The sequence below is a fragment of the Cantharellus anzutake genome (assembly GCF_015039405.1).
Source record: "Cantharellus anzutake strain C23 chromosome Unknown EI90scaffold_9, whole genome shotgun sequence".
NCBI lineage: Eukaryota > Fungi > Basidiomycota > Agaricomycetes > Cantharellales > Hydnaceae > Cantharellus > Cantharellus anzutake.
In genome coordinates this window covers 1,343,199-1,366,389 of record NW_024066959.1, presented here as the reverse complement: position 1 = coordinate 1,366,389, position 23,191 = coordinate 1,343,199, and the positions used below count along the sequence as shown (strand labels likewise).

Here is a 23,191-nt window from a genome sequence, read left to right as displayed (position 1 = left end):
CGCATCTAGCTCATCCACGAATGAGACACGAGACGTTGGACAGTAACCAGCGATTGGAACTGAACATCAGGGTCAGCATGCGACATCAACTCCATTATCCGTGTCTTCCCGCCCAAATCGTTCACTGCTCTAGGTAGATTGTTTTCAAATGAGTCGAGTGCGCATGATATTGAAGGGAAAAAAATGCAAACCTCCTTCCCTTCCCGGAATACTTGATATACTGTCCAATATCATGGATAGCCACGGCAAGCACGACTGAATCTTCAGCCGTCCGTATTATCCTAAGCAGAATCCTAGCAGCGCAAGGAGGGAGCAAGACGGGAGGTCAGAAGAACGCTAGAAAATGAGGGCGCTCGCACTTACTTCAATTTCTCGTAGTCGTTATCGTTGAGTTTACTTGAGTTCTCCTTCCAGAACGTCTCCGATTCGTGAACAGGAGACCACGACAGACGGCCAGACTCAAGCTCTGAAGCATATTCATCGTAGGTGCTGCAGTAGACATCACCTCAGTCAAGGATGCCAAGTTCATGCAGGTAAAGGCCAATATATTCACGATAAACTTTCAAAATTTCTCGCAAGTTCATCCCGTAGGAAATCGAGGTCATCAATAACTTCTTCGTCTGAGTACTTTCTTGTCGACAAGTTCTTCACCAGCGGCAATGACTCTGCAACCAGCATTGCAGGCAGATTCTCGGCTGGAGCTTTCGTGACCATGTTCTAGCATGTGTAACAGGCCACCTAATAAGTGACACCTCCGGGAAATCAGAGAGAGCGACTTGCCCTGAATGTGGCAATAATAACACGTATGACCTTCTCTTTCACAGCAATCTTGGCAATCTTGATGAACGCAGGTATTATGTCATACTTCCTATCAACACCGTCAGCATTCAACAGATGTGCTTCCACAGAAATAACCATCACTTATTGATGGCTTGAGCAATGGATGTATCAAACGAAAGCAGCCAAAGACAATACACGGCCTGATACGTTAGCTGCGGAGATACGTTCGAATTTGCAGCTTGGATCAACCTTGGCTTACGATTTAGCTTCGGAGAAAGGTCAAATTAGCCAAGACTCACCCCTGAATGAGTTCGTCTATCTTCCACACGGCTTTCCGAACCTCTGCTCGAGGCAAGAGGGATCCCAAACACTGCACGCCCACATCCCGCGCGTTTTGAGAGCCTTGCAAAGACACGGTGATCGTAGACAGAAATGACCGGATATGCTGGCTTTGCAAAGAAGATGGCTCCGAACTGCAGATCCTAAGTCCCATACCCCCCACCCAAATATCCCTTCATTAACCCGAACTCACCTTAGGAGGGCCGTCACGATCTGCAAGGCCTTCAATCGAGCGAACTCATCCTGAGTCTCTAGTGTCCTTGTGAGCGTCAGATGCACTCGTACTACACACAGATGTCTCAGCTCCGTTACCTGGAAAGTGGGCCGTAAGGTAAATCAGGGTCGGATTTAGAACTTCCTTGAAATAGAGCTAGCCTCTCAGGATGGTCTAAGCATGCAACCCAAAGGTGAAAAACCGATAGCTCCAGCCTCGAAAGATTTACTTGCCGGTAAGGGCATCAGAGGCCATAACAAGCAAGTATTGCAATGGGTCGACGCGAACCAGCTTCTTGAGGAGCATGAGATAAAGATTGGCATACGTTTGTCCATCAGACATTAACACAGATTCAATTCTAGCGCGCGGTTGCCGATCCACTCTCTTTATAAGACCTAGGTCCTCTACGGTGATCAAACCCGCCCGCTGATAAGCCTTTGCGGGCGGATATCCCAGTTCAGGGGGAGCTCCCAGTAAGAGGAGACAGTACTCGCCTCCCAGGGAACAGGCTTGGAGCGAACTTTCGCCGCGCTTTCTTCAAGAAAAGTATTTGAAACATCGGCCAGTGGCATAGCGGTGAGAGTTCCGTCAATGATCGCTGACTAGAGGGTCAAACCCCTCAAGCGTGGGAATTTCCGCGTGATGCCAAGTTCCCCATATATGTGCCGCCCGAAGGCAATCCTCCAGGCGAGTAAGTCGTTTCCGACTTCATCTCTTTGCAATACTTGTACTAAATTCTTCTAGTCTTACAGGGGCGCGGAGAAGCGCCTGTCGCGTCACACTATACTTACTCACTATTCAGGCGGTATTCAGTTTCCGCCTCGCCGCCCAATGAGCCATTACCTAGTGCATCCAATGGATCCCTGCCATTCACGCTTCAAGCCACTATAGTCCTCGCCCGCGCACCATTGCTTACTGCTTCTCCAAAAAAATTTGAGTCCGAATATTACGCATATCAAGCTCGTCTACACCGTGCCTTATCTCAGCCTTTCCCTGCCGATTTCTACTTTAAAAAAGGGTCTCTCCTGGAAAGGAGGTTCAATGCTGAGGAAAGGGCTCGTGAACAAGTTACCTTTGGCGATGGCTTCGGCATTTCCACCAAACTCGACGATATCCCCTCTGACGAGGAGGCACTTCGTTTACAACCTCGTGAAACAGACGCGGATAAAACGAACAACGTCAGAGATCTCAATAGACAGGGGGAACGAACGCTCTACCTATTAGTTAAATCTTCAAAGGCTTCTGGTACCTGGGAGTTCCCAACATGGGAAGCTGGCACTACTCAACCCCTTCACACCGTATGCATATGAATTTGGGATCCATGTCAAAGGGATTCACGCATTTAATTCACTTTTTTTTATTCTGTTAGTCTGTACAGGAGGCTCTAACCGCCTCGCTAGGTCCTAATATGAATATTTGGATGATTGGGCGCCAGCCAATAGATGTCCTTGATACAGACGCCAGAAAGGTACGTCTGCAGATGAGACCAAATCTTTCACGTTAAAAAAAAACAATCTCCAGACTTTTTTCTTCAAAGCACGAATCCTTGGTGGAAAACCTGAGATTCATTCCAATTCATTTGAGGATTTCGCATGGCTCGCGAAGGAGGAGGTTCAGGACCATGTTAACCCGGCTTACTGGACGCATATTGATTCATTACTGCCGAGAGTATAACGTACTGCCAATAGATATTATGAAACATTTGGGGCAGAGATTGCTTTTACGTGCCTCTTGGCATCGTCAAACCGTCGAATTATTAATTGGCATGACGTTGTCCTGCAAATGTTTTTTGCACTGGATTTCACAGAATCTGGGAGAAGCACCAATCCTGATGCTCTTTCCACAGCGTCGACTGAGAAGAGGGGATCACAATTTCGACACTGCCTAAAACTTCAGAATGAGGCCCACCTGGTATCATGAACGACTCCAAAGGTGCTTCATCAGGAATTTCTGTGTTTGGTAGCACAAATGCGCCTAGACACAACTCCGCGATGTGTGGAGTGGAAGGCGACGATGGTTTTGCCGCGAGGACCACCTTACTGAAGTGTGTTGGAACGCCAACGTTAGCCATTTCCCCTATCATTTCGTGAGTCTGGTCGGAGCTATCAGATACGGAAAGGGGCACGTCGTCAAAAAGATGACTTACAATCTTCCATTTCCCGTCGGGATGTTTTTTGGGAAGGTAAAGTGGAATGGTGAAGACGTATACTTCTGAGAATGAACTAGTGAGTCTACGACACCAGTCTTCCAAGTATGCCCAATCTTTAGATAGGAACATATCTATCGGATCAATCGTTGGCTGGGAAGTCATGGAAGTCCTTACAATGACGATTGAATCCATCACCGACTTGAGGGGCAATGTTAGTCAATAGGAACGTTTCGTCCATCGCCGACTGCAAGGGATGACACGTATGTGACAAGAAACTAGATTGCTGCCTGGGAGCATACCTGAGAAGACTTCGCGTCCGCAGCTGGCACCCTTTGAACCCGCTCAACCTGCTTATACCAAGGGAAAAACTCCAAGTACAACCCACATGTGACCACGATCATAACCGCTTCTAAAATAATCTGCTAGGCGAGCGCGGAACATGGCAGGTATAGATTCATCCTCTTTGAACGTTGAACGTCCACGATCCCCTCTCCCTGCCTCATCTGAGTATGATTTGCCTCGCCCAAGCGATGCAGCTGTCAGTCGCTCAGCAGTCTTCGCCTAATTAGAACTGCTGCATACCCCAAAAACGCCGTAATGAGCAACTTACCCAAGCAGGATGCCTCAATCTTCGGTCGTACCCAGCAACATACACCTTTCGCTCAATTAAATCAAATATTGGCCCTATCCGTACCGAAAATAACGAGGGAATGAGAGTCACGCGAGGGCCTCAAATGCTGCAAGCACAAACCGGGGACCCCGAACTTCAGATTTTCACTCTTGATTGCTGGGGGTGGAGGCGATGCCACATCCTTGGAAGGAACGTTGGGAGCATGCGGCTTTCTGGCGATTGCAGAAGTGACAGCAGCACCTGCTGCCACGCCAACACCAAAAAGCGCGAGATGGGCCAACTTAAGTCCACTCATAGCAGAATGAGTTCCCGCGATGAATAGAATGACGTGGGAACAAATTAACTAAAATCCTGTATGCAGCCATGCATAGTACTCTAAACTTTTGTGCAAGAGTGCTCTTAACGCTTGCTCGAAGACATACAGCACTCTCTGTGTTCCCACGGAACTCAGCCCAAATTCAGTATCTCAGACAAATGGCACCAGCAAACATCTCAGCATCGTGCGTCCCAAGTCCCTCTGCGTGCGATTTCCGCAGCGACACGGTAACAACACCTACACCTTCTATGTTACGAGCAATGGTATCATCTAGTGTGGGAGACGGTAGGTAGCTACATCCCTTTTTTCCAAAATTGGCTAGACAGATTCTTCAGATGTGTATCAAGAGGACACGACTACATCATCCTTCGAGCAACAAATTGCGATGCTACTAGGGCATGAAGCTGGATTGTTCGTGTCTTCTGGGACGATGGGAAACCAGCTCGCCCTTCGTTCGCTTCTAATGAGGCCCCCACACTCCGTACTCTGCGACTACAGAGCCCACATTGCAGTTGCAGAAGCGGGGGGAGCATCGAGCCTTAGTCAAGCAATGCTCCAGCTTGTAGTGCCCAAGAATGGGATCTATGCTACCCTAGAGGACATTAAGGACTCCATTACACTTTCAGACGACATACACACTTCCCCTACTAAAGTCATCAGCTTAGAGAACCCTCTTGGAGGCTCCATACTGCCATTAATGGAAATTCAAAAAATATCCTCGTTCGCTCGGCAACATGGGGTAAAATTGCACCTGGATGGGGCGAGACTATGGAATGCTGGTGAGCCAAACACGGTTGAGGCTTACCATGACATCTTAAGTAGCATGCGGTCTCAGTCGCTGCCGGAGCGGGAACACTCGAGGAATACGGGAGATGTTTTGATACAGTTTCTGTTTGCTTCTCGAAAGGTCTAGGCGCGCCAATCGGTTCCATACTCGTCGGAAATGAAGAACTGATTCGCTATGCACGGTGGGTTCGCAAGTCCATCGGAGGGGGCATGCGGCAGGTTGGGTTGATTGTTGCGGCTGCCCGTGCCGCATACGAAGACGTGTTTCCTACTGGTCTACTGGAAAGTCACAAGAAGGCGAAAAAGATTGAAGTCAGTGTGGCTCCGTTCCTTTCTTGCTATTTTGCATTACATGTTCACGACAGGCATTTGCACGGGGGCTTGGAATACGGACAGTACTTCCTGTCGACACCTCCATGCTCCTCCTTGACTTGGGGGCGGCCGGCATTTTGGACTCCTGGCTGGTAGAAGAGGCAGGCAGGCAGGGCATCAAGTTAGAGTGCGGAGGACGCATAGTCATCCATCACCAGATCACAGATGAAGCTGTGACGGCACTCTTGAACACCCTCGAAATCGTTGCCAGAAGACGAAATACGTGATCTAAGTAAGCTGCGAAACATGTAACACTATGCTTGAAGAAGTCAACCTCCGTAGCACGCGAGGTAGAATCAATCGCCATCATTCACAGCGAATAAAGTGACTGAAGGCGGACCTATAAAAAAACAACCAGCAAGATTCTATCGGTCTGTCTTGCTGCTTGTGTTATCAAAATCATATGTAACATGCATTGGCCTAGTGCTGGGTCTTCGATGTTTCATTTTGAACGACGACGTCGACATCCAACACTATTGAGAGTCATGCAACGATCTCCAAAACATAAGCCTCCAGCTTTGATTAAAGTGTGTGCCATGCATGTGCGCGAGGTTGACCGAACCCCGAAAGCTAATATCACTCGAGCCTTGTTAGATGGGACGATAACTTGTCGCTCCCGCTACAACTTTTATGTCAGCCTCGCAGATGTTACCTTGTTCTCGGATCCGAAAAGTGACCACGTTCATGCCCACGAGGGGGCATCTAGGATGTCTACAAGCATGGGCAATGACATAATTCATAGATCGAGCTGGAGAGGAAGTTCCTGACCATGCACCATGGCCGATTGCCCACCCATGCAGAGAGCAGAGTTACAATCGAAGGCTAACCCTAAAACATTCCCCCAGTCCGTCCCGCAAAGATCATGTGCCGAAAGCAAAAATAGTTCAAAAATAGAAAACCTACAAAACCCCCCTGAGATGAGCGCAAAAGGAAATATACACGTGATCAGGGCCGCACAAGTCCATTGCCTACATGTGATGTTATTATGTACGTTGTCCCCTCCCTGTCATTCCCCAACCCAACCCAATTACAAAACCCAAAGGGGTGTCATTTCGGGAAATGCCGAACACAGGGTACGGGGGGGGGTTCATGAGAGAGGGCAAAACCTATTTTCAGACGACATTTTAGATTAAGTTATGTACAGTGAGAAATCGATTGTTAAGTGAAGAGTGTATGTTATGAGAAGGAATGTTGGAATACGAGTCACATGATTAGACTAAACTGGGAATATTCTAGTGCTGGGCATAGAAGAGCCTGGAATGTTATTGAGGAGTATAAATATGGGCACTGGAGTGCTGTGTGTATTTTAGTTATATTTCTTTCTATATTACATCTGGACTGTGAGTGAACCGCTGAAGCAGGTTGCCATATTTGGAATGCCGCATTTACAAGGGTGGGTCAGAGCGAAGGGTTGGTCAGCAGAAAAAGGTCAGTCAGCAGTGAAGGGCGGTTGAAGGCAAGAAGCTGGACAGCAGAAAAGGGTTGGCTGGTGGCGAAGGTCTGATTGGTTAGGTAATTATCAATTACATTGTAGTTCATGTACTTTAAACTGAGTGCTTATATGTGACTAGTTCATAATTTCAATACACTTTAGTGGGACATTTCCACATGTGTTCATTTGAGATGGAGTGCTTGCTGGGCCCATATGAGAATTTAAGAAGTTTTGGAGTATTTTGGATGAATTGGGATTTCAATTCTTGCTCCAGACCAAATTCCTAAATTTGGGAACCGGCATCTCCCGAAATGATGGATACTGCCGATTGAATTGAAGAGGGGGGGGGGGTCTTGCACACTGCCCTAATCCTAAAAAGGGACATGATATTTAGGATTTCCATAACTGACCCCCCTTGACAAAACCAAGATTATTAATTACCATCACAATGCTTGTGTATTGTAGAACATGCTTGGCATAGGGTTTGTTTAGTGTAGTTAGTGTAGCATTGCTTATCGCTATTATATATACATTGAAGTCATCCTTGTGCAATAACTCTGGCAAAAAAACCCCACCAAGAATGAATCGAACCCACACAAGCAGAGGGGTCTATAAACAGCGCTATAACCCACTAGACCAAGTAGACCTCACATGTACTTGGCCTTAAAAGTAATATATAAAGGGTTAATTTCAGCCACGGATCCGGGGTTGATCACGAAGTCAAAAGCAGCTACACATTGATCACCCCTTTTGGAAGTTTTTCATCTTAAAAGTATTCTGGCCTCAGCAATCTTCATCCACTATTTTCTTCTTACTGTACACAACTTTCTTTTCCCTTCCCTTAAATGCCCCAAGGTGCCTGGGCACCTGCCCATGCATCTTCATGCTTGCATCCTATTCATTTCCTTCATGTTGCAATGTTGTAATTGGCAGATTCAAAAAATATCATCATTTTCATATTCGCCAAACACGTGATTTTTTGCGGGATGTACTGGGGGAATGTTTTAGGTTTGCTACAATCGAAGGCAGCACCTATGTTACCTGCACTGCAGGTCACTCTGGCTCCCCCATAATTACATACCAGGCTACAATTGTTATGAGGGTTCCCCTCAAACTGGATGGCCAAGCTTGCAGCACTTTTGGTGCAGTTGAGATGTGCATTTGGATCTGATGAAGTCCTATGGGGTGATGATGTGCACTCCATGACTGAAGGGTCGGTTGAGGTTCTGACCTGGTGTTGACTCCTGCTATCCTCAAGCTGTCAGAAATATAGGCAGTATAGAGCTGTAATTTTGACAGGGGAGAAGTGTTATAGGAATGGACCTAGAATCTTATGGTCCATGCCTATAGGTAGGTTGTCTCTGTCCTTTATTATTATACTTCTCTGCCAAAACCCCATGCCAAGCTTTCCCACTGGGTTTTGGTGCTGGCTGGAAATTGTTAAGTTTCAAGGGACTTCCCTTGACCATTGAAACTTTGATATTAGATAGAAACCAGTCATATGACATGTAAAGGCAAATGCTGAAATGTTTGATCCTTATTGAATACATAACCTACAAACCCTTGTATTGTGATTGTACCTGCCACTCAACTGTGCCATCACCTGTAACCATATCTGTAACCCTGGAGTCATGTCCACATCCTCATTCCTACTCTCCATGACAAAACTGCAGTGAGGAGGCTGTTCCCATGCCCAACCTCTCACTACCTGTTCCCACCAGCCCACCAGGTGGTTGAGTGGTCACTCCCATCCATCCAGCAGCTTCCTATCAGGAGCTATAGCCTATCCCACCTCCTTAGGAGAGGGATATATGTCAGGGCAAACCCCACCTGACCCCGTGCTGCACCGCCCTACTCTGCTCCTCCCGCTATCACTCCCCGTTTCTCCTTTTCCCTTTTCTTCTTTCTTTCTATTTCCATTCCACGGTTGACTTCCCTTTCTCTATGTACCACTACACACCTAACCCCGCTCCCCTGATCGCCATGCCTGCCACATGCATTCCTGCTCACAGAGCGGCACACCTCCGGGATCTCCCATGGAGATACCCAGGGAGGTGCAGCTGTGTGCAGAGATGATGTGGCTCCTCCCACATGACCCCAACCACATGTATATAATAGTGCCTGGGGTGGGAACAGAAGAAGCAGCCTTCTTCTCAACTTCCCACTTCAGACTAAGTGGTTGGGGATGCTCACCCTGTGATGGGACCGCCGCTATGCATAGCCAACACCTGTCCCATCAAGTCCCTTGCACTGGGACCTCACCACTTTCGGAGCTGTCCCTGACAATATAGTCCAGGCAGCTCCAGGATGCCTGGCCATGCACCCATGCATCCAACTTCCCATGGTCACCCATTACCATGCACTGGTCAACTGTCATATCCATACAATCCTGACCTCCACTCTGGGCTCCTGGAACTCCAAAACTGACTCTGGAGCCCCACTTCCCTTTTGCCACCCTCTCCCTTGCCAACTCCCAAGAGGTTATCCCACCTCCAGCTCCAACACCACCTTTGGTCCAACTCCGGACCATTCCAGGTCCAACCTCAACCTCAACACCTTCCAGACAAGTATGCAACATCTATGCTCCCAACTCCGGACCTCCACTCTGGAATCCCATTTGCATCTCCATCTCGGAATTCCAGTCTTAGCTCCGACCTCAGACTTTGACCCCACCTCCGCTTATACCCATTGTATTGGCTAGCTAATTCCATTTATTTACCTTTGCCAATATTCTGGAGTTTGACTTCCAAGTTCAGACTTTCTGGACTTATTTTGGACCTTTGTCAGGGGATGACTCCCAGGTCCCCATGACCCTCCCCTATGGTCCACAGCCTACTGGTGTAACCAGCCCTATCCAGGTGTCAGGGACAGCTCTGAAAGCGGCAAAGTCCCAGTGCGAGGGACTTGGTGGGACAGATGTCGGCTGTGCATAGCGGCGATCCCGTCACAGGGTGAGCGTCCCCGACCACTTAGTCTGAAGTGGGAAGTTGAGAAGAAGGCTGCTTCTTCTGTTCCCACCCCAGGCACTATTATATACATGCAGTTAGGGTCACATCATCTCCGCACACAGCCGCACCTCCCTGGGTGTCTCTGCAGGAGATCCCGGAGGTGGCTGCTCAGTAGGTGGGAGTGCGTGTGGTGCATGCAGCGATCAGGGGAGCGGGGTTAGGTATGTAGTGGTACATGGAGAAAAGGGAAATCGACTGTAGAATAGAAATAGAGAGAAAAGGGGAAAAGGGGAAAGGAGGGACGGGGAGTGATAGCGGGGGGAGTGGAGTAGGGCGGTGTGGTGTGGGGTGCAGTGCGGGGTCAGGCAGGTGTGCCCTGACACCAGGGCACAACCTACTACTGTGGGTAAGAAGATGAGAAGGAAGCTAACTTCTCATCTTCCCACAGTGGCCCCAATATCAGCAAAACTTCCAGGGATACCTGGAAGTCACATGAGGAATAGGAACCGGGCCCAGAGCATGCAGCGCACGGAGCATGCAGGGTGGAGCACACATGCGGGTCCGGGTCCAGGCTAGTCAGGGTGTGTGCCCTGACAACCTTGCAGTTCTTACTGTATTGTCCCATTCAATTCTGCTATTGTCCCTCATTCCTATTTGGGCTGCTGCTTCTTTCTATTCAGTCAGCTAGCCATTCCCCACTCCCATCCTCCCTCCTTCCTCCTTGGCCCTTCATGCCTCCTTGGGAAACACCATTGAGTCAAACCCTTGACCCTCAGTGTTGTTCCCCCTTCCACCTCCCTTTGTCTCCTTTCAGATTACCCTTGCTCCTTTTGATTCTGGACCCCTCCTTTATATACAATGTACTTAGTAACTTGTAACCTCAGTCTGGAATCAACTAGAATGCCCCCTAGAGACTCTCCCCTCACTAGATCTGAAATTAAGGACCAACAGGACAACCAGCAATGGCACAGTGCTCCCCTTGAGTTGCTGAGGCCAAGGTGTCATGACCATGCATCCTGACCTGGATGCTGGCCCTTGTTCTGTCTCCTTTCACCTGACCCATTCAGTTTCTCTTACTATATATACATGTATAATACATTATCATATCTTTAGTCTGAATATCAACATGGTTTTGTCCCTGTAAGGAAGGAAGGGGTGGTGATTACATTATTCCTTTATTATTCCTTGTTGTACTTTTGTATTTACACATGTATGGTGTGGAGTCAGGTAAAGGGTTCTTTACTCTTCTCCACACCAATGTCGAATACTAAGTTCTGTCTAACCTAGATATTGACTGACCTGAGGACTGAAGAGGCACTAAGGTCGGCACCTACACCAACCTTACAGTCCCCCTAACAAGGCAGCCCCAAGCCACTTCAAAATGTGGGCACTGAGACAGTAGGCACAGCGCTCTCTTGGAGTCAATGAGGCTGAAGCCCAACCCCAGAGCCTTGTCCCTGAGTTGTCCCTGTTTGCCTGACCTGTACCTAACACAAGGTCCTCCTTGATAAGTCTCTGATTCCATTCCAGAATCGTCTGAACTCACCCATTCTAACATCAACCAACCTGCTTTCCCCAACAACTCCCACTACCAGTATGCTCCCATGAGTGCCAAGTCACCAATAGCCACCAACTGGATGACTCCCTTTGGGAGTCCCAGTATTACACACTACTGGTATGCTCCATTGAGTGCCAAGTCACCGCTAGCTGACCACACCCACTACTGGCATGCTCCCAGGAGTGCCAAGTCCCCATTAGCAGACCACTTGGTGGATCCCTCAAGGAGCCTCCACTGTACTTTCTGCTGGTATGCTCCCAGGAGCGCCAAGTTACCATTGGCCAACCCACAGGTTATACCTTCAGACACCCTTCCCCTTCTGCTCTCCCTCTGATGGCTATGCAGCCACCTCTGCCCATGAGCAGAACGGCTCAGGTTGGGTTCCCTGGAACCCATTCCTGTAACAAGAAGAGTGAAATCCTGTTTCACCCTTCCACATTATATACATGTTTATTTACACTGAGGAAATAAAGGGAATAAATAATGAAAGAAATACATGCACAGCATGCATTCTGTCAGGGACCGACCCGGGGTCGAGAGCGTCTGGGTATATCACCTGGGGCTGAGGGCCCGGTAGGGTGCAGCGCGGGCATGCATAACAACAGGCCCGAAGCAGGCAAGGGTCCTTGGCCACTTAGGCTAAAGTGGGAAGTGTGAGAAGAAGGTTACTTCTCAGTTCCCACTTAGGCTGTGTTTATGTACATGCGGTTGGAGGTCACGTGGGGAGTGCCACGTCATCTACGCGCACAGCCATGTCTGCCCGGGCATCTCTGTAAGAGGTCTCAGGGGCATCCGGTGTGTAGGGCGTCACCCGGTGTGTCCGGGTCCGGGCATGTTGCGCAGTCTGGTTAATGGTACATCGAGCAAGGAAGTCGTCCGTGTAATAGAAAAGGAAAGAAGAAGAAAGAAGAAGGGGAAAGGAGAGGGGGAGAAGGGAGGAGAGAGGATGGGGGCCATGGGTGAGGGTAGTGGAATCGGGTGGGGTCAGACTGGATGGAGTGGGGTCAGGCGGGTGTGCCCTGACATCACCCCCCCCTTAAGCTGCTTCGCCTCAAAGCGGGCAGCGGTTCTCCCTCTCTCTTCCTGGAGCCTGGGGGTGTGTCCTGTGGAACTCCTCAATCCGGTCGGGGGCATGGGTTAAGCGGTCCTGCTGGAGCCATTGGTTCTCTGAGCTTGGCCAGCCTGTGAACTTTACCAGATACCAGAGTTTCCGGCGTAGCCATTTAGAGTCCAATACTTTCTCAACTTCGTACTCCTCTTCTCCATCTACAAGTTCCGGGCCCAGGGGGGGTCAGGGGGTCGTTCTGCGATCTCGTCCGGGCGGTGGGGTCTTATGTTCGTCATGGACACGCTGGGTGTACTCCCTTCTGCCGTGCGGTGAGCTGGAGCTTGACAGCAGCCAGGGAGATGACTTTGATGACTTTGAAGGGACCTAGCCACTTATGGTCCAGCTTCTTGGTCGGACGGACGGTCGTATAGTTTTGGGCGCTGAGCCAGACTTGGTCGCCTTCCTGGTACTTGGGGGCTGCCTCCCGGCCTCGGTCGTAGTAGCGGGCCATCTCGTCCGCTGCGTGCTCCAGAGCTGCCTTCGCCTCCTCCTGCATCTTCATCATCCTGGATGAGAAAGCATCAGTGGCTTCTACCTCGGACGTACGTGTGGGTTCCGTCCCCATCCTGGGGTGCTGCCCGGTGTCAAGCTCGAAGGGGGTTTGACGGGTGGAGGAGTGGACGCGGTTGTTGTAGGCAAACTCTGCCAGTGGGAGCCAGTCTGCCCAATCGTCCTGGCGGTGGTTGACAAACACCCGGAGATAGGCTTCAATCTCCTGGTTGACCCGTTCCATTTGTCCATCAGTCTGGGGGTGGTAGGGTGTTGAAGGGGTCAGTTTGACCCCCAGGAGGTCCGCGAGTTCCCTTGAGAAGCATGAGACGAAGGCGCTCCCCCTATCACTGAGGATCTCTTCGGGGAGTCTGTGGTGCTTCCAGACATGCTCCAGGAAGAGCCAGGCGATACCAGCCAAATCCACAGATGTCATAGTAGGGATTGCATGGATACGTTTGGACAGGCAGTCCACTACAACTAGGATGGCATTATATCCCTTCGACTCTGGGAGCTCTCCCACCATGTCTACTGAGATCACCTGCCAGCGGTGGGTGGGGACTTTATTTGGGGTGAGCTTCCCGACCTTTCGTGTGGGGAAGGTGTTGACACGGTTACAGGTGTCGCATCCGCGTACATATCGTCCGACATACTCTTGTCAGGGACGCATCCGGGGTAGAGGGGGTCCGGATGTATCGCCCGGCAGAAGGGCCCTCACGGGGTGCAAACCGGGCGCGCGTGCTGGTGGGTCCGGGGAGGGACGGCAGTCCCTGGCCACTTAGACTGAAGTGGAGAATGTGAGAAGAAGGTTACTTCTTCGGTTCCCACTTCAGGTACATTTATGTACATGCGGCTTGAGTCACATGACGAGTGCCATGTCACCCTCGGAGGCAGCCGCAGGCATCCGGGTATCCCCGTGGGGGATCCTGAGAGCGTCCGCTGCATGCGCGCGTGTTGGGCACAGCGGGGAGCCGTCCGGGGTGTGTGGGCCGGACGGGTCAATAGTACATTGATACAAAGGAAGGTGGTCCGTGTAGATAGAAGGAAATAAACAAGAAAAGGAAGATGAGAGGAATGAGATAAGGAAAAGGGGAAGAAAGAGAGAAAGGAAAAGGGGAGGAGAGACAGAGGAAGGAGGAGGGAGAGGGTTGGACAGCAGGGAGCGGGTGTGGTGTGGCCGGGTGGGTCCGGGTGGACCCGGGTCAGGCGGGTGTGCCCTGACAACTCTGCCATCCGGGGCCACCAGTAGTTGCGGGAGACGAGCTCCAAGGTTTTCCATCGCCCTGGGTGCCCCGTCGCCCGCACATTGTGGTGTAGCCGTACCAGATCGTGGCGGAGTTGTGGGTCTTTCGGGACATACACCCTACCCCGATAGAGAACCAACTCTCCCTGTTTCTCCCACTCGTCTGACCTCAGCGTTCCTTCTCCCAATTCCCTCATGGCCTTCACCACCCATTCGTCATGATCCTTCGCTTCTCGTATCCTCTCCAGAATACCTGCTTCCTCACCCTCTACTGAGACTGCCTCTGTCGCGCGGGCCTCAAACCAGCCCGGCTGGAGGAGTGTCAGTCCCTCGTTGTCATCTCTCCCCTTCAGGTGGTCAGCACGTCGTGAGAGCGCATCCGGTTTCCCCATGAGTTTCCCTGGGCGGTGGATGAGGGTGAAGTAGAAGCGGGAGAGGAAGAGGGACCACCGTGCTTGACGTCGGTTCAGCCTCTGGGCCATGTGGAAGTACCCCAGGTTGCGGTGGTCCGTGTAAACCTCGACCTTCTCCTTGGCACCTTCCAGGAAGTGCCGCCACTCTTCAAGGGCTCGGACGATTGCGAGCATCTCCTTGTCGTATACCTTGTAGTTGCATTCCACATCCGTGAAGCTTTTGGACATGAACGCTACTGGGTGGAACTCCCTGTCTGACTGGAGCTGGGAGAGAACTGCACCGGTTGCAAAGTTGGAGGCATCACACTCGAGCCTGAAGCAGCCAGAATCAGTGGGGAAGGAGAGGACAGGGGCAGTGGTGACAGCTTCCTTAAGGGTATGGAAGGCGTGGTCTTCGTCCGGGCCCCAGTTCCAGACCTTGGTTTTTCAGGTCAGTGCATGAAGTGGGTGGGCCTTCTCAGAGAAGTCTCTGATGAACCGGCGGTAGAAGTTTACAAACCCCAAGAAGGACTGTACTTCCTTTACCTTGGTTGGGGTGGGCCAGTCGAGGACTCCTCGGACCTTCACGGGGTCCATTGCGACACTCCCTTCAGAGATGATGAGTCCGAGGTACTCAATCTGCGTCTGCTCGAACTTGCACTTCTCTGGCTTCAGGAAGAGCTTCCTCCTTCGCAGCGTCTCCAGGACCTCTCGGACAACCCTCTGGTGCTCCTCTAGGGTAGTTGTGAAGATGAGGATGTCATCCATGTAACAGATGACAACCTCTCAGTCGATGAAATCCCGGAGGATATCGTTCATCATGGTTTGGAAGGTCGCGGGCGAGTTGCATAGCCCGAAGAACATCACCATGGGCTCGAACAGCCCCCGGTTGGTCGCAAACGTGGCCTTCCACTCGTCACTGTCCTTGATTTGGACGTTGTTGAACCCCCAGCGCAGATCTAGTGCTGAGAAGTATTTGGCATTGCGGAGGTGGGCGAGGACATCAGAAATGAGTGGGAGCGGGTACAAGTTCTTTACTGTGATCTCGTTCAGCTTCCGGTAGTCCTGAACCAGGCGTAATGACCTGTCCTTCTTCTTAACAAAGAAGACTGGGGCTCCCATCGGGGACTTGGACGGTCGGATGCGCCCGTTCTGCAGGTTCTCTCGCAGGAACTCGTCTAACTCTTTCTGCTCCGGCTGTGAGAGCGGGAAGGTCTTCCCTCTGGGGAGCTTGGCATCCGGCACCAGGTTGATGGCATGGTCCCAGGGTTTCTGGGGAGGTAGTTGATTGAAGGCCTCTTTGGAGAACACATCCCGGAAATCCTGGTACTGCTCTGGCACCAGTGCTTCGAACGGTACGGGCTTCGCCTCCGGGTCATGGGCTTCTTGGGCCATCCGCTGGGAGGGTGTGGTGGTCGCTCTCAGCTCGTGTCCCCATTCTGGGGGGATGATCGCGGTGTAGATCCCATCTCCGGGCTCTAGTGCAGGGTCTTGGTCACTTCGTGCTTGTGGTGGGTGGCAGGAGGATGGGCAATGGGACATGACGACCTTTTGCCGTACCCAGTCCACTTCTGGGTTGTGGTGCAGCAGCCACGAGTGCCCTATGATGAGGGACTGTCGCCCAAGGTTCGTGACCGCGAAGCGGGCCCGCTCTGTATGGTGTCCGAACGTCAAGAGGGCCTCCAGTTCCTCGGTTATGGCCCCGTTCTCGTTTGGGGTTCCATCAACGTTGCAGATGGGGATGGGTTGGGGGAGCGGGGTGGTCTCAAGCCTGTGCTTTCGGATGAACTCAGGGCTTACGAAGTTCCCAGTGGCTCCTGAGTCGAGGAGTGCTGACACGGATACAGAAGCCAGGGAGGTCAGGGTGGTCAGCTTCACAGCAAGGTTGAGGGATCTCGGAGAGTGTTTGGAGAGGACATAGATAGCGGGTGGGGACACTGCTACCTCTGGGGTCATCTCTGCAGTTTTCTCGTCCTTGCGGGCTGGGGGTGCTCCCTTCCTCTTCTTCTTTGCAATGACTCGGTGGAGTTTCGGTGCTGGTAGGGGCTCGTGTGCATCATGGCGTCTGCGTGAGCTATCCCTCATGGGCGGCTGGGCCTCTGGGCGCCTTCTTTGGTCCATGCCTAGCCCCTTCCCTCTTGCTTCTGATCCTTTCGTCACTTGGCCCCTCAGCCCCTTCATCAACGTTTGGAGGTCTTCTGGGTGCAAGCGTCGGGTCTGGCTGGCCTCCGGGTGCGGGTTCGTCTCTGGTCTGGGGCGGGTTACAGGAGTCACGGACGGGACTAGTGGGGGAGAGGGTTCGGGTGAGGGCATACACAGCTGCGTCCTCTGGAAGCACTGCCACTGGCTGTCAAGGAGGGTGGCCTTGCGTTTCCATTCGGACCAGGTGGTGGGCATAGGGCGGAGCTGGTAGATGCTCTCGTGGAGTCGGGAGTTGATTGCCCACTCGAAGCGGTCGACTAGCCCTACGTCGCCCAGCTGTGAAGTAGGCCCAATATCTCAAACTCCTGGATGAGCTTGTCCACGGGATCACTCCCCTGTCGGACGGTAGCCAACCTCTGCCGGGCTGTGGCTGCCCGGTTTGGGTCTTGGAACATGGCATCGAGTTCCGCGTTGAACTCGTCCATGGTGGGTGTGGGAGAGCCTGTTGTCAGTAGCGCCATGGTGCGTTGCATCGCCCACGCTCCTGCAGTCCCTCCTTTCATGTAGGAAGGCATGAAGAGGACTTGGGAGAGGGTGCTGGGGAATTTGGCCGCGCGGACATAGAGATAGATCCCGCATTCGGCCCTAAAGCGGTCGAGGTCCTCGCTGACTCCCGAGAAGGGGGTGGGGGGGGCGACCTTGGGTGGTCTGGGCATGTGCGCGGGCTGGCCTTGGGCTTGGGCTATCACAATGGCCTGTAGTTCCTGGAATCAGGCCAGCAAGTCATCATACTGTTCTTGCATCACCATGGCAGGGGAGATGGGGGGAAATGGGGTTGAAACCTTCTTCTGCTGTCAGGGACCGACCTGGGGTCGAGAGCATCTGGGTATATCACCTGGGGCTGAGGGCCCGGTAGGGTGCAGTGCGGGCGTGTGTAACAACGGGCCCAAAGCAGGCAAGGGTCCTTGGCCACTTAGGCTAAAGTGGGAAGTGTGTTATTATTATTAGCAGGGGAATGTAAGCTACTTGCCTAAAGTGGGAAGTGTGAGAAGAAGGTTACTTCTCAGTTCCCACTTAGGCTGTGTTTATGTACATGCGGTTGGAGGTCATGTGGGGAGTGCCACGTCATCTATGCACACAGCTGTGTCCACCCGGGCATCTCCATAAGAGGTCTCAGGGGCATCCGGTGTGTAGGGCATCACCCGGTGTGTCCGGGTCCAGGTGTGTTGTGCAGTCTGGTTAATGGTACATCGAGCAAGGAAGTCATCCGTGTAATAGAAAAGGAAAGAAGGAGAAAGAAAGGAAAGAAGAAGAAAGAAGAAGGGGAAAGGAGAGGGAGAGAAGGGAGGAGAGAGGATGGGGGCCGCGGGTGAGGGTAGTGGAATTGGGTGGGGTCGGACCGGATGGAGTGGGGTCAGGCAGGTGTGCCCTGACATTACCCCATGCAGTCTTGTACTGAACCCAACCTAACCTGTAGTGTCAGGGCCCAGTTGAGAAGGTTACCCTTCTTCTCAACTTAGTGCCTGCATAGTATCAGTATAAGCATACCTCTGGGTCCCAGGCTGGGCCCTGACATGTAAAGACTTGGAGCACAGTCAAGGTTGTGAGGCTAATACCTGGGCATGTGTGGGAACTAACCCTTTATATTGTCAGAGGATGGTCTTGGATGGTTCCAGAATGGAATCAGAGACTCAATTATGAAGGACCTTGGCCTCAGTGACTCAGGTGGAGTGCTGTGCCATTGCTGGTTGTCCTGGGGGTCCCTAATTTCAGATCTAGTGAAAGGGGAGTCTCAAGGGGAATCTCAAGTCGATTTTAGACTGAGGATACAAGTTACTATGTACATTGTATATATAGATTGGGGCCAGAGTCAAAAGGAACAAGGGTAAGCTGAAAGGGGACAAAGGGAGCTGGAGGGGTGTAAGAGTATAGTAAGATGGTTGTGAGTATCACCTCACACTCCTAGTCCATCAAATGATATGCTTTAATAGGTTGTATTATCAATGTGTCATGATGTGGCAATATCCAGAACATCTGTCAAAGCACCCTAGTGCCACTGGCCCATCCACCTGTGTCAGGGTCCATCCCTCATCCAAGGGGGACCTAGTGAGGAGGTCTGGGAGTGGTGCTGGAGAGTCTTCTCCAGCCACTAGTTCCTCAAAGTCGCTGAGGGGACTTGCCCTGTGCTTCACAGGGAATGAGTTGGTGTGCATTAGGAAGTAGGTAATTACAACTTGCCTTCACAGGGAATGAGTTGAGAAGAAGGGTAGCCTTCTCAACCCCTGTGAGGCTGCTACAAAAGGAGCCTGAGAACTGTGCAGTTGTCAGGTCTTTCCCAAGTTTCCATATTAGGTACTGTGGGAAGATTCTGGGTGAGCTGCTTGCCCAGAACATTCCCATGGTTGTGGCTGTGCTGGTTTCTGGGTGAGTCACTCACCCAGAATGTTCCCACAGGTTCACATACATGTACCAATGTGGAACAGTGGAGGAAAAATGGGGGAAAATGGGGGAAGGGGTGTCTGAGGGTGTGTGTGTCAGGGCACACACCCTGACTAGCCCAGACCCGGACCCGCATCCAGACCCACATGCATGCTCCGCCCCGCATGCTCTGCACACTGCATGCTCCGGGCCTGGTTCCCACTTCTCATGTAACTTCCGGGTATCCCTGGAAGTTTTTGCCATATTGGGCCACTGTGGGAAAGTGAGAAGTTAACCTTCTTCTCACTTTCTTACCCACAGTAGCTCTCTGCCTTGAGACTAGGCTGTTACAGGTTGGGCTGTGGGCCATAGAGAGAGGGGTCATGGGGACCCAGGGATCATCCCCTGACAGTGTGGGGTTGAGGGCTGTGCCCTGACAACCTGCTACTATCATCATCCAACCATCCACCCATCCATCTGTCACCCTCATCTGTACCTTCTCCATGCATGTGCCTTCCAATTGAGGCTGTCCATTCAGGTGTTCCCTTGTTATCCACCTGCCAGCTGGATGACTTGCTAGATGGCCAGATGGCCTTTTCCCTTTTGTTCAATTACAGATGCTCTTTCACTGTTGCCACTCACTTGTTTACCACATATCCTTAATTAAGATAGATGATATTCAAACCTTGTAACTATCTGGAATCAAATTGTTGCAAAGCTCGCATTGCTGCTCATTCCCACCTCAACATTATTGACGCCAATCTGGCACTCAAAGGCTGTAGAAGCAAGCCTCTTTTATAAGTTCTCAGTGTCCAAATTTTAATATTCATCAGCATTGTGAAATAAATCCCAAAATACTTTATAGTGCTGGAATTGGCATTTCTTTCGATTCCTAACCAGAATACTGCAAAAAAAAAAAAAAACCAGTTTCAAGTTTTTGCCCGCATGGACAGCATGAAACTGAATTATGGGGATTGCTGAGCCTATAAAAGGAAACTATACCTTTGGTCCCAGGCCTTCTGGCTGCAGATGTAAGCAGTGTTAACAATGGAGCTACTCAGAAATAGAGTTGGAGATAAAACAGAATTCTTTGATTTGCTCCCAGAAGGCCCAGTACATCTCTTTCAGCCAAAGGACATGTATAAGTAATTTCAAAACGACCTAATCCATGCCATCCATAGAGAATTTTCCATCAATCCGGCCTTTGTTGCAGTGACCTTAAAAATATTTGCTGCTTGTGACCCTGCACTGCCACACCTGGATAACTCCGGATAGTACCCAGGTTTGAATGTTGTCTATCTTACCTTTTGTTGGCAAGGTTGCTCCTTGATTGCTGATATTACTTCTTTGTTATCCTTCACACATTAATATTGTCACTTGATCTGCCACTCCTTCCAGGCTGGTCCCATTTAGTTAGTTGTCCTTATAACTCATGTAGACTACACTGGAGGTACCTCAGTTCATATATCGACTAGGATTTCCCCCCTCATCTCTACTCTGTGTTGTAAGTTCTGTCTGAAATTGGGACACCAACATAAGAATGAGTGCAGCACTCCACCTGAGTCACTGAAGCTGATGTCCTGCCCCTCCGACCTTACAAACCCAGGTGACTTTGTGCACCCCTACAGACACTCCGGATATGTGTTCCTGACAGTATATACGGACTCAAACCACTCTTAGGTTCTTTCTCTACTCTTTCATTTTTCACTAAAACATGTCTAGAGCTTATCAGACCTGTTCTCAGACACACAGTACTGAGCCTGGTGTCAGGGCGTGGGAAAACGTTACCGTGACTCGCCGTCAGCGACCGTTAAGGTCCGCTACTCCGGCATAACAGCCCATTAAGGGCGGGGATGACAATCGCGGTGAAACGGGGTTTCGGCTTCAATGACTTGTTCATGAGCATTGTGCCTCGTACTTGACGTGGCCCTGATATTTCAGAGGGCAGAGGGTGCGACTGAGTCAGACAGGGAGTGCAGGGGGTAACCCTAGTTGATTTTCGAACTGAAGTACGAGGTAGTATACAACCGGTATTTAAGTGTAATGGAATGAATAGAAATAAGTCGCCAGATCTCACAGAGATTGCGGGCAGGCTTAAGAAGGAATGAAAACAAACAAAGAGTGTGGGAGAAGGATGGCCATGCATGGCCGTCAAGAAAACAAGCATGATAAGGAATGACTCACAGGCCCATGACTGTGGAACAGGTAGCAGTAATGGGGAGGGGTGACGGGCTTGTCCAGGCGGCATTGGGCAGGCAGCGGAGTTGACGGGGTCGAAGCGGAGAAGGGAGAAGGTGTGGGGAGTGGTCACCTGACTGTGGGAATTGCCGGGTCGTGACACCTGGCCCTTCTAGGCTTCCAGGTCTCAGTATGCTTGAAGAACTGTTGCAAAGACATGACCATGACCTGGACCCTTTGAATGTCCACCATTCCAAAGCTTTACAGCTGACTGCAATGACCCAACATCATCCACTCCAGCACCTTTGCATTGATTTTGTCATTTGATATTTCAGGATCATGATGAGGCAGCTGCTGTTGAGAGAGATGTTGATCTGGACAGCCAAGCTGAGGACCATGACCCTGAAGCTTCCTGTAACCCTACCCCACATCCTGACCCTGCCAACCCTCTGGGCCCACCAGATGTCCCACCCAACCATAGTGGTGATGATGGTGGTGATGATCTACCTGATGACCTGCTGGCAGATGACCCTGATAGCCATGTGTTGGCCCAGTTGATGGCTGCTATAGCCACCCTGGCCTGATCAACCACTGTCACCCACCAACCCCCAGATCCCAGTCATAGGACAAAGCTTTGTGAGCCTGACCAGTTTGATGGTAGTGACCCTCAGAAACTCCATACTTTCCTTGTTCAGTGTGAACTCAACTTCCAGAACTGCCTTATTGAATGAATAACCCCCAAACCATCACTTTGTGATTGTAATTGCCACACCACTGTTCCACCACCTGTAAACCTGATTGTAATCTCTGGATTCCCTCATGTCCACATCCATCTTCTTGTGATCTATGACGAAACCCCAAAGGCCTGGTGAGTGTTCCATCACCAGACCTTCTGCAACCTGCTCCCAGCCTACTGGGTGTGGGAGCTCCTGCTCCAAACCTTCTTGCAGTACCCCACTGGGTACTGCAAACTGTTAGATCGGGTGGATTCGGATGACTCCGGAGTGGAATCGGAGACTTAGCGTGGAAGGACCTTGGCCTCAGCGACTCATGCAGAGCGCTGTGCCATTGCTGGTTGTCCTAGGGGTCCCTAATTTTGGATCTAGCAGAGGGGAAGCCCCCGGGGGAAACCAAGCCAACCCCGGACCGAGGTTACAAGTTACTATGTACATTGTATATAAGGAGGGGTCCGGAATCAAAAGGAGCAAGGGTACTCCGAAAGCAGACAAAGGGAGCTGGAAGGAGGAACAACACCGAGGGTCAAGGGTTTGGCTCAATGGTGTTTCCCAAAGGAGGAGTGAAGGGCCAAGGCCCAAGGAGGAAGATGGGAGTGGGGAATGGCCAGCTGACTGAATAGAAAGGAAGCAGCAGCCCAAATAGGGATGAGGGAGAATAGCGGAATTGAATGGAGCAATGTAATAGTTGCAAGGTCCGAAGTAAGTCCGGAAAGTCCGAACTCGGAAGTTAAACTCCGGAATATTGGCAAACATAATTAAATGGAATGAGCTAACCAATACAATGGGTATAAGCGGAGGTGGGGTCAAAGTCCGAGGTTGGAGCTAAGACCGGAGGTTCTGGAGACGGAGATGCGAACGGGATTCCGGAGTCGGGAGCATGGGTGTTGCATGCTTGTCTGGAAGGTGTCGAGGTTGAGGTCGGACCTGGAATGTTCCAGAGTCGGACCGAAGGTGGTGTC

At 51.0% G+C, this 23,191-nt stretch overlaps 5 protein-coding genes across 5 annotated transcripts; 2 read left to right on the top strand and 3 right to left on the bottom strand.

Moving 5' to 3' along the window:
* Positions 1-5: 5 nt before the first annotated feature.
* On the bottom strand, positions 6-1,905 carry EI90DRAFT_3144571 (armadillo-type protein; the record flags this gene model as incomplete). Its single annotated transcript, XM_039065161.1, has 11 exons — positions 6-129; positions 192-293; positions 364-489; positions 554-717; positions 781-868; positions 922-1,029; positions 1,080-1,253; positions 1,313-1,378; positions 1,432-1,507; positions 1,567-1,768; positions 1,828-1,905. 11 exons carry the CDS (start codon positions 1,903-1,905, stop codon positions 6-8), a joined length of 1,308 nt encoding a protein of 435 aa, XP_038920105.1.
* On the top strand, positions 1,823-3,071 carry EI90DRAFT_2674042 (39S mitochondrial ribosomal protein L46-domain-containing protein). The gene is made up of 4 exons (XM_039053446.1): positions 1,823-2,024; positions 2,078-2,631; positions 2,703-2,801; positions 2,855-3,071. Exons 1-4 carry the CDS (start codon positions 1,976-1,978, stop codon positions 3,005-3,007), a joined length of 855 nt encoding a protein of 284 aa, XP_038920104.1. The 5' UTR covers positions 1,823-1,975; the 3' UTR covers positions 3,008-3,071.
* EI90DRAFT_3043643 (uncharacterized protein) lies at positions 2,853-4,005 on the bottom strand. The gene is made up of 6 exons (XM_039059270.1): positions 3,868-4,005; positions 3,782-3,812; positions 3,657-3,726; positions 3,480-3,595; positions 3,242-3,425; positions 2,853-3,185 (listed from the first exon to the last, which is right to left on the bottom strand). Exons 1-6 carry the CDS (start codon positions 3,921-3,923, stop codon positions 3,025-3,027), a joined length of 618 nt encoding a protein of 205 aa, XP_038920103.1. The 5' UTR covers positions 3,924-4,005; the 3' UTR covers positions 2,853-3,024.
* EI90DRAFT_3043642 (uncharacterized protein) lies at positions 3,989-4,508 on the bottom strand. The gene has a single exon (XM_039059269.1). The coding sequence runs from the start codon at positions 4,406-4,408 to the stop codon at positions 4,154-4,156; it is 255 nt and encodes an 84-aa protein (XP_038920102.1). The 5' UTR covers positions 4,409-4,508; the 3' UTR covers positions 3,989-4,153.
* Positions 4,448-6,087, top strand: EI90DRAFT_3043640 (pyridoxal phosphate-dependent transferase). Its single transcript, XM_039059268.1, has 4 exons — positions 4,448-4,714; positions 4,765-5,208; positions 5,265-5,502; positions 5,572-6,087. The coding sequence occupies exons 1-4, from the start codon at positions 4,477-4,479 to the stop codon at positions 5,681-5,683; spliced, it is 1,032 nt and encodes a 343-aa protein (XP_038920101.1). The 5' UTR covers positions 4,448-4,476; the 3' UTR covers positions 5,684-6,087.
* The last annotated feature ends 17,104 nt before the right edge of the window (positions 6,088-23,191 follow it).

Coding starts and splice junctions, on each gene's coding strand:
- EI90DRAFT_2674042 (XM_039053446.1), top strand. CDS start 1,976: ATGCCAAGTTCCCCATATATGTGCCGCCCGAAGGCAATCCTCCAGGCG. Junction 2,025..2,077: donor GAAGGCAATCCTCCAGGCGA/GTAAGTCGTTTC, acceptor AAATTCTTCTAG/TCTTACAGGGGCGCGGAGAA. Junction 2,632..2,702: donor CTACTCAACCCCTTCACACC/GTATGCATATGA, acceptor TTATTCTGTTAG/TCTGTACAGGAGGCTCTAAC.
- EI90DRAFT_3043643 (XM_039059270.1), bottom strand. CDS start 3,923: ATGTTCCGCGCTCGCCTAGCAGATTATTTTAGAAGCGGTTATGATCGT. Junction 3,813..3,867: donor GGTTATGATCGTGGTCACAT/GTGGGTTGTACT, acceptor GCGGGTTCAAAG/GGTGCCAGCTGCGGACGCGA. Junction 3,186..3,241: donor GGAGTCGTTCATGATACCAG/GTGGGCCTCATT, acceptor CCCTCTTCTCAG/TCGACGCTGTGGAAAGAGCA.
- EI90DRAFT_3043642 (XM_039059269.1), bottom strand. CDS start 4,408: ATGAGTGGACTTAAGTTGGCCCATCTCGCGCTTTTTGGTGTTGGCGTG.
- EI90DRAFT_3043640 (XM_039059268.1), top strand. CDS start 4,477: ATGCATAGTACTCTAAACTTTTGTGCAAGAGTGCTCTTAACGCTTGCT. Junction 4,715..4,764: donor ATCATCTAGTGTGGGAGACG/GTAGGTAGCTAC, acceptor CAGATTCTTCAG/ATGTGTATCAAGAGGACACG. Junction 5,209..5,264: donor GGCGAGACTATGGAATGCTG/GTGAGCCAAACA, acceptor ATGCGGTCTCAG/TCGCTGCCGGAGCGGGAACA.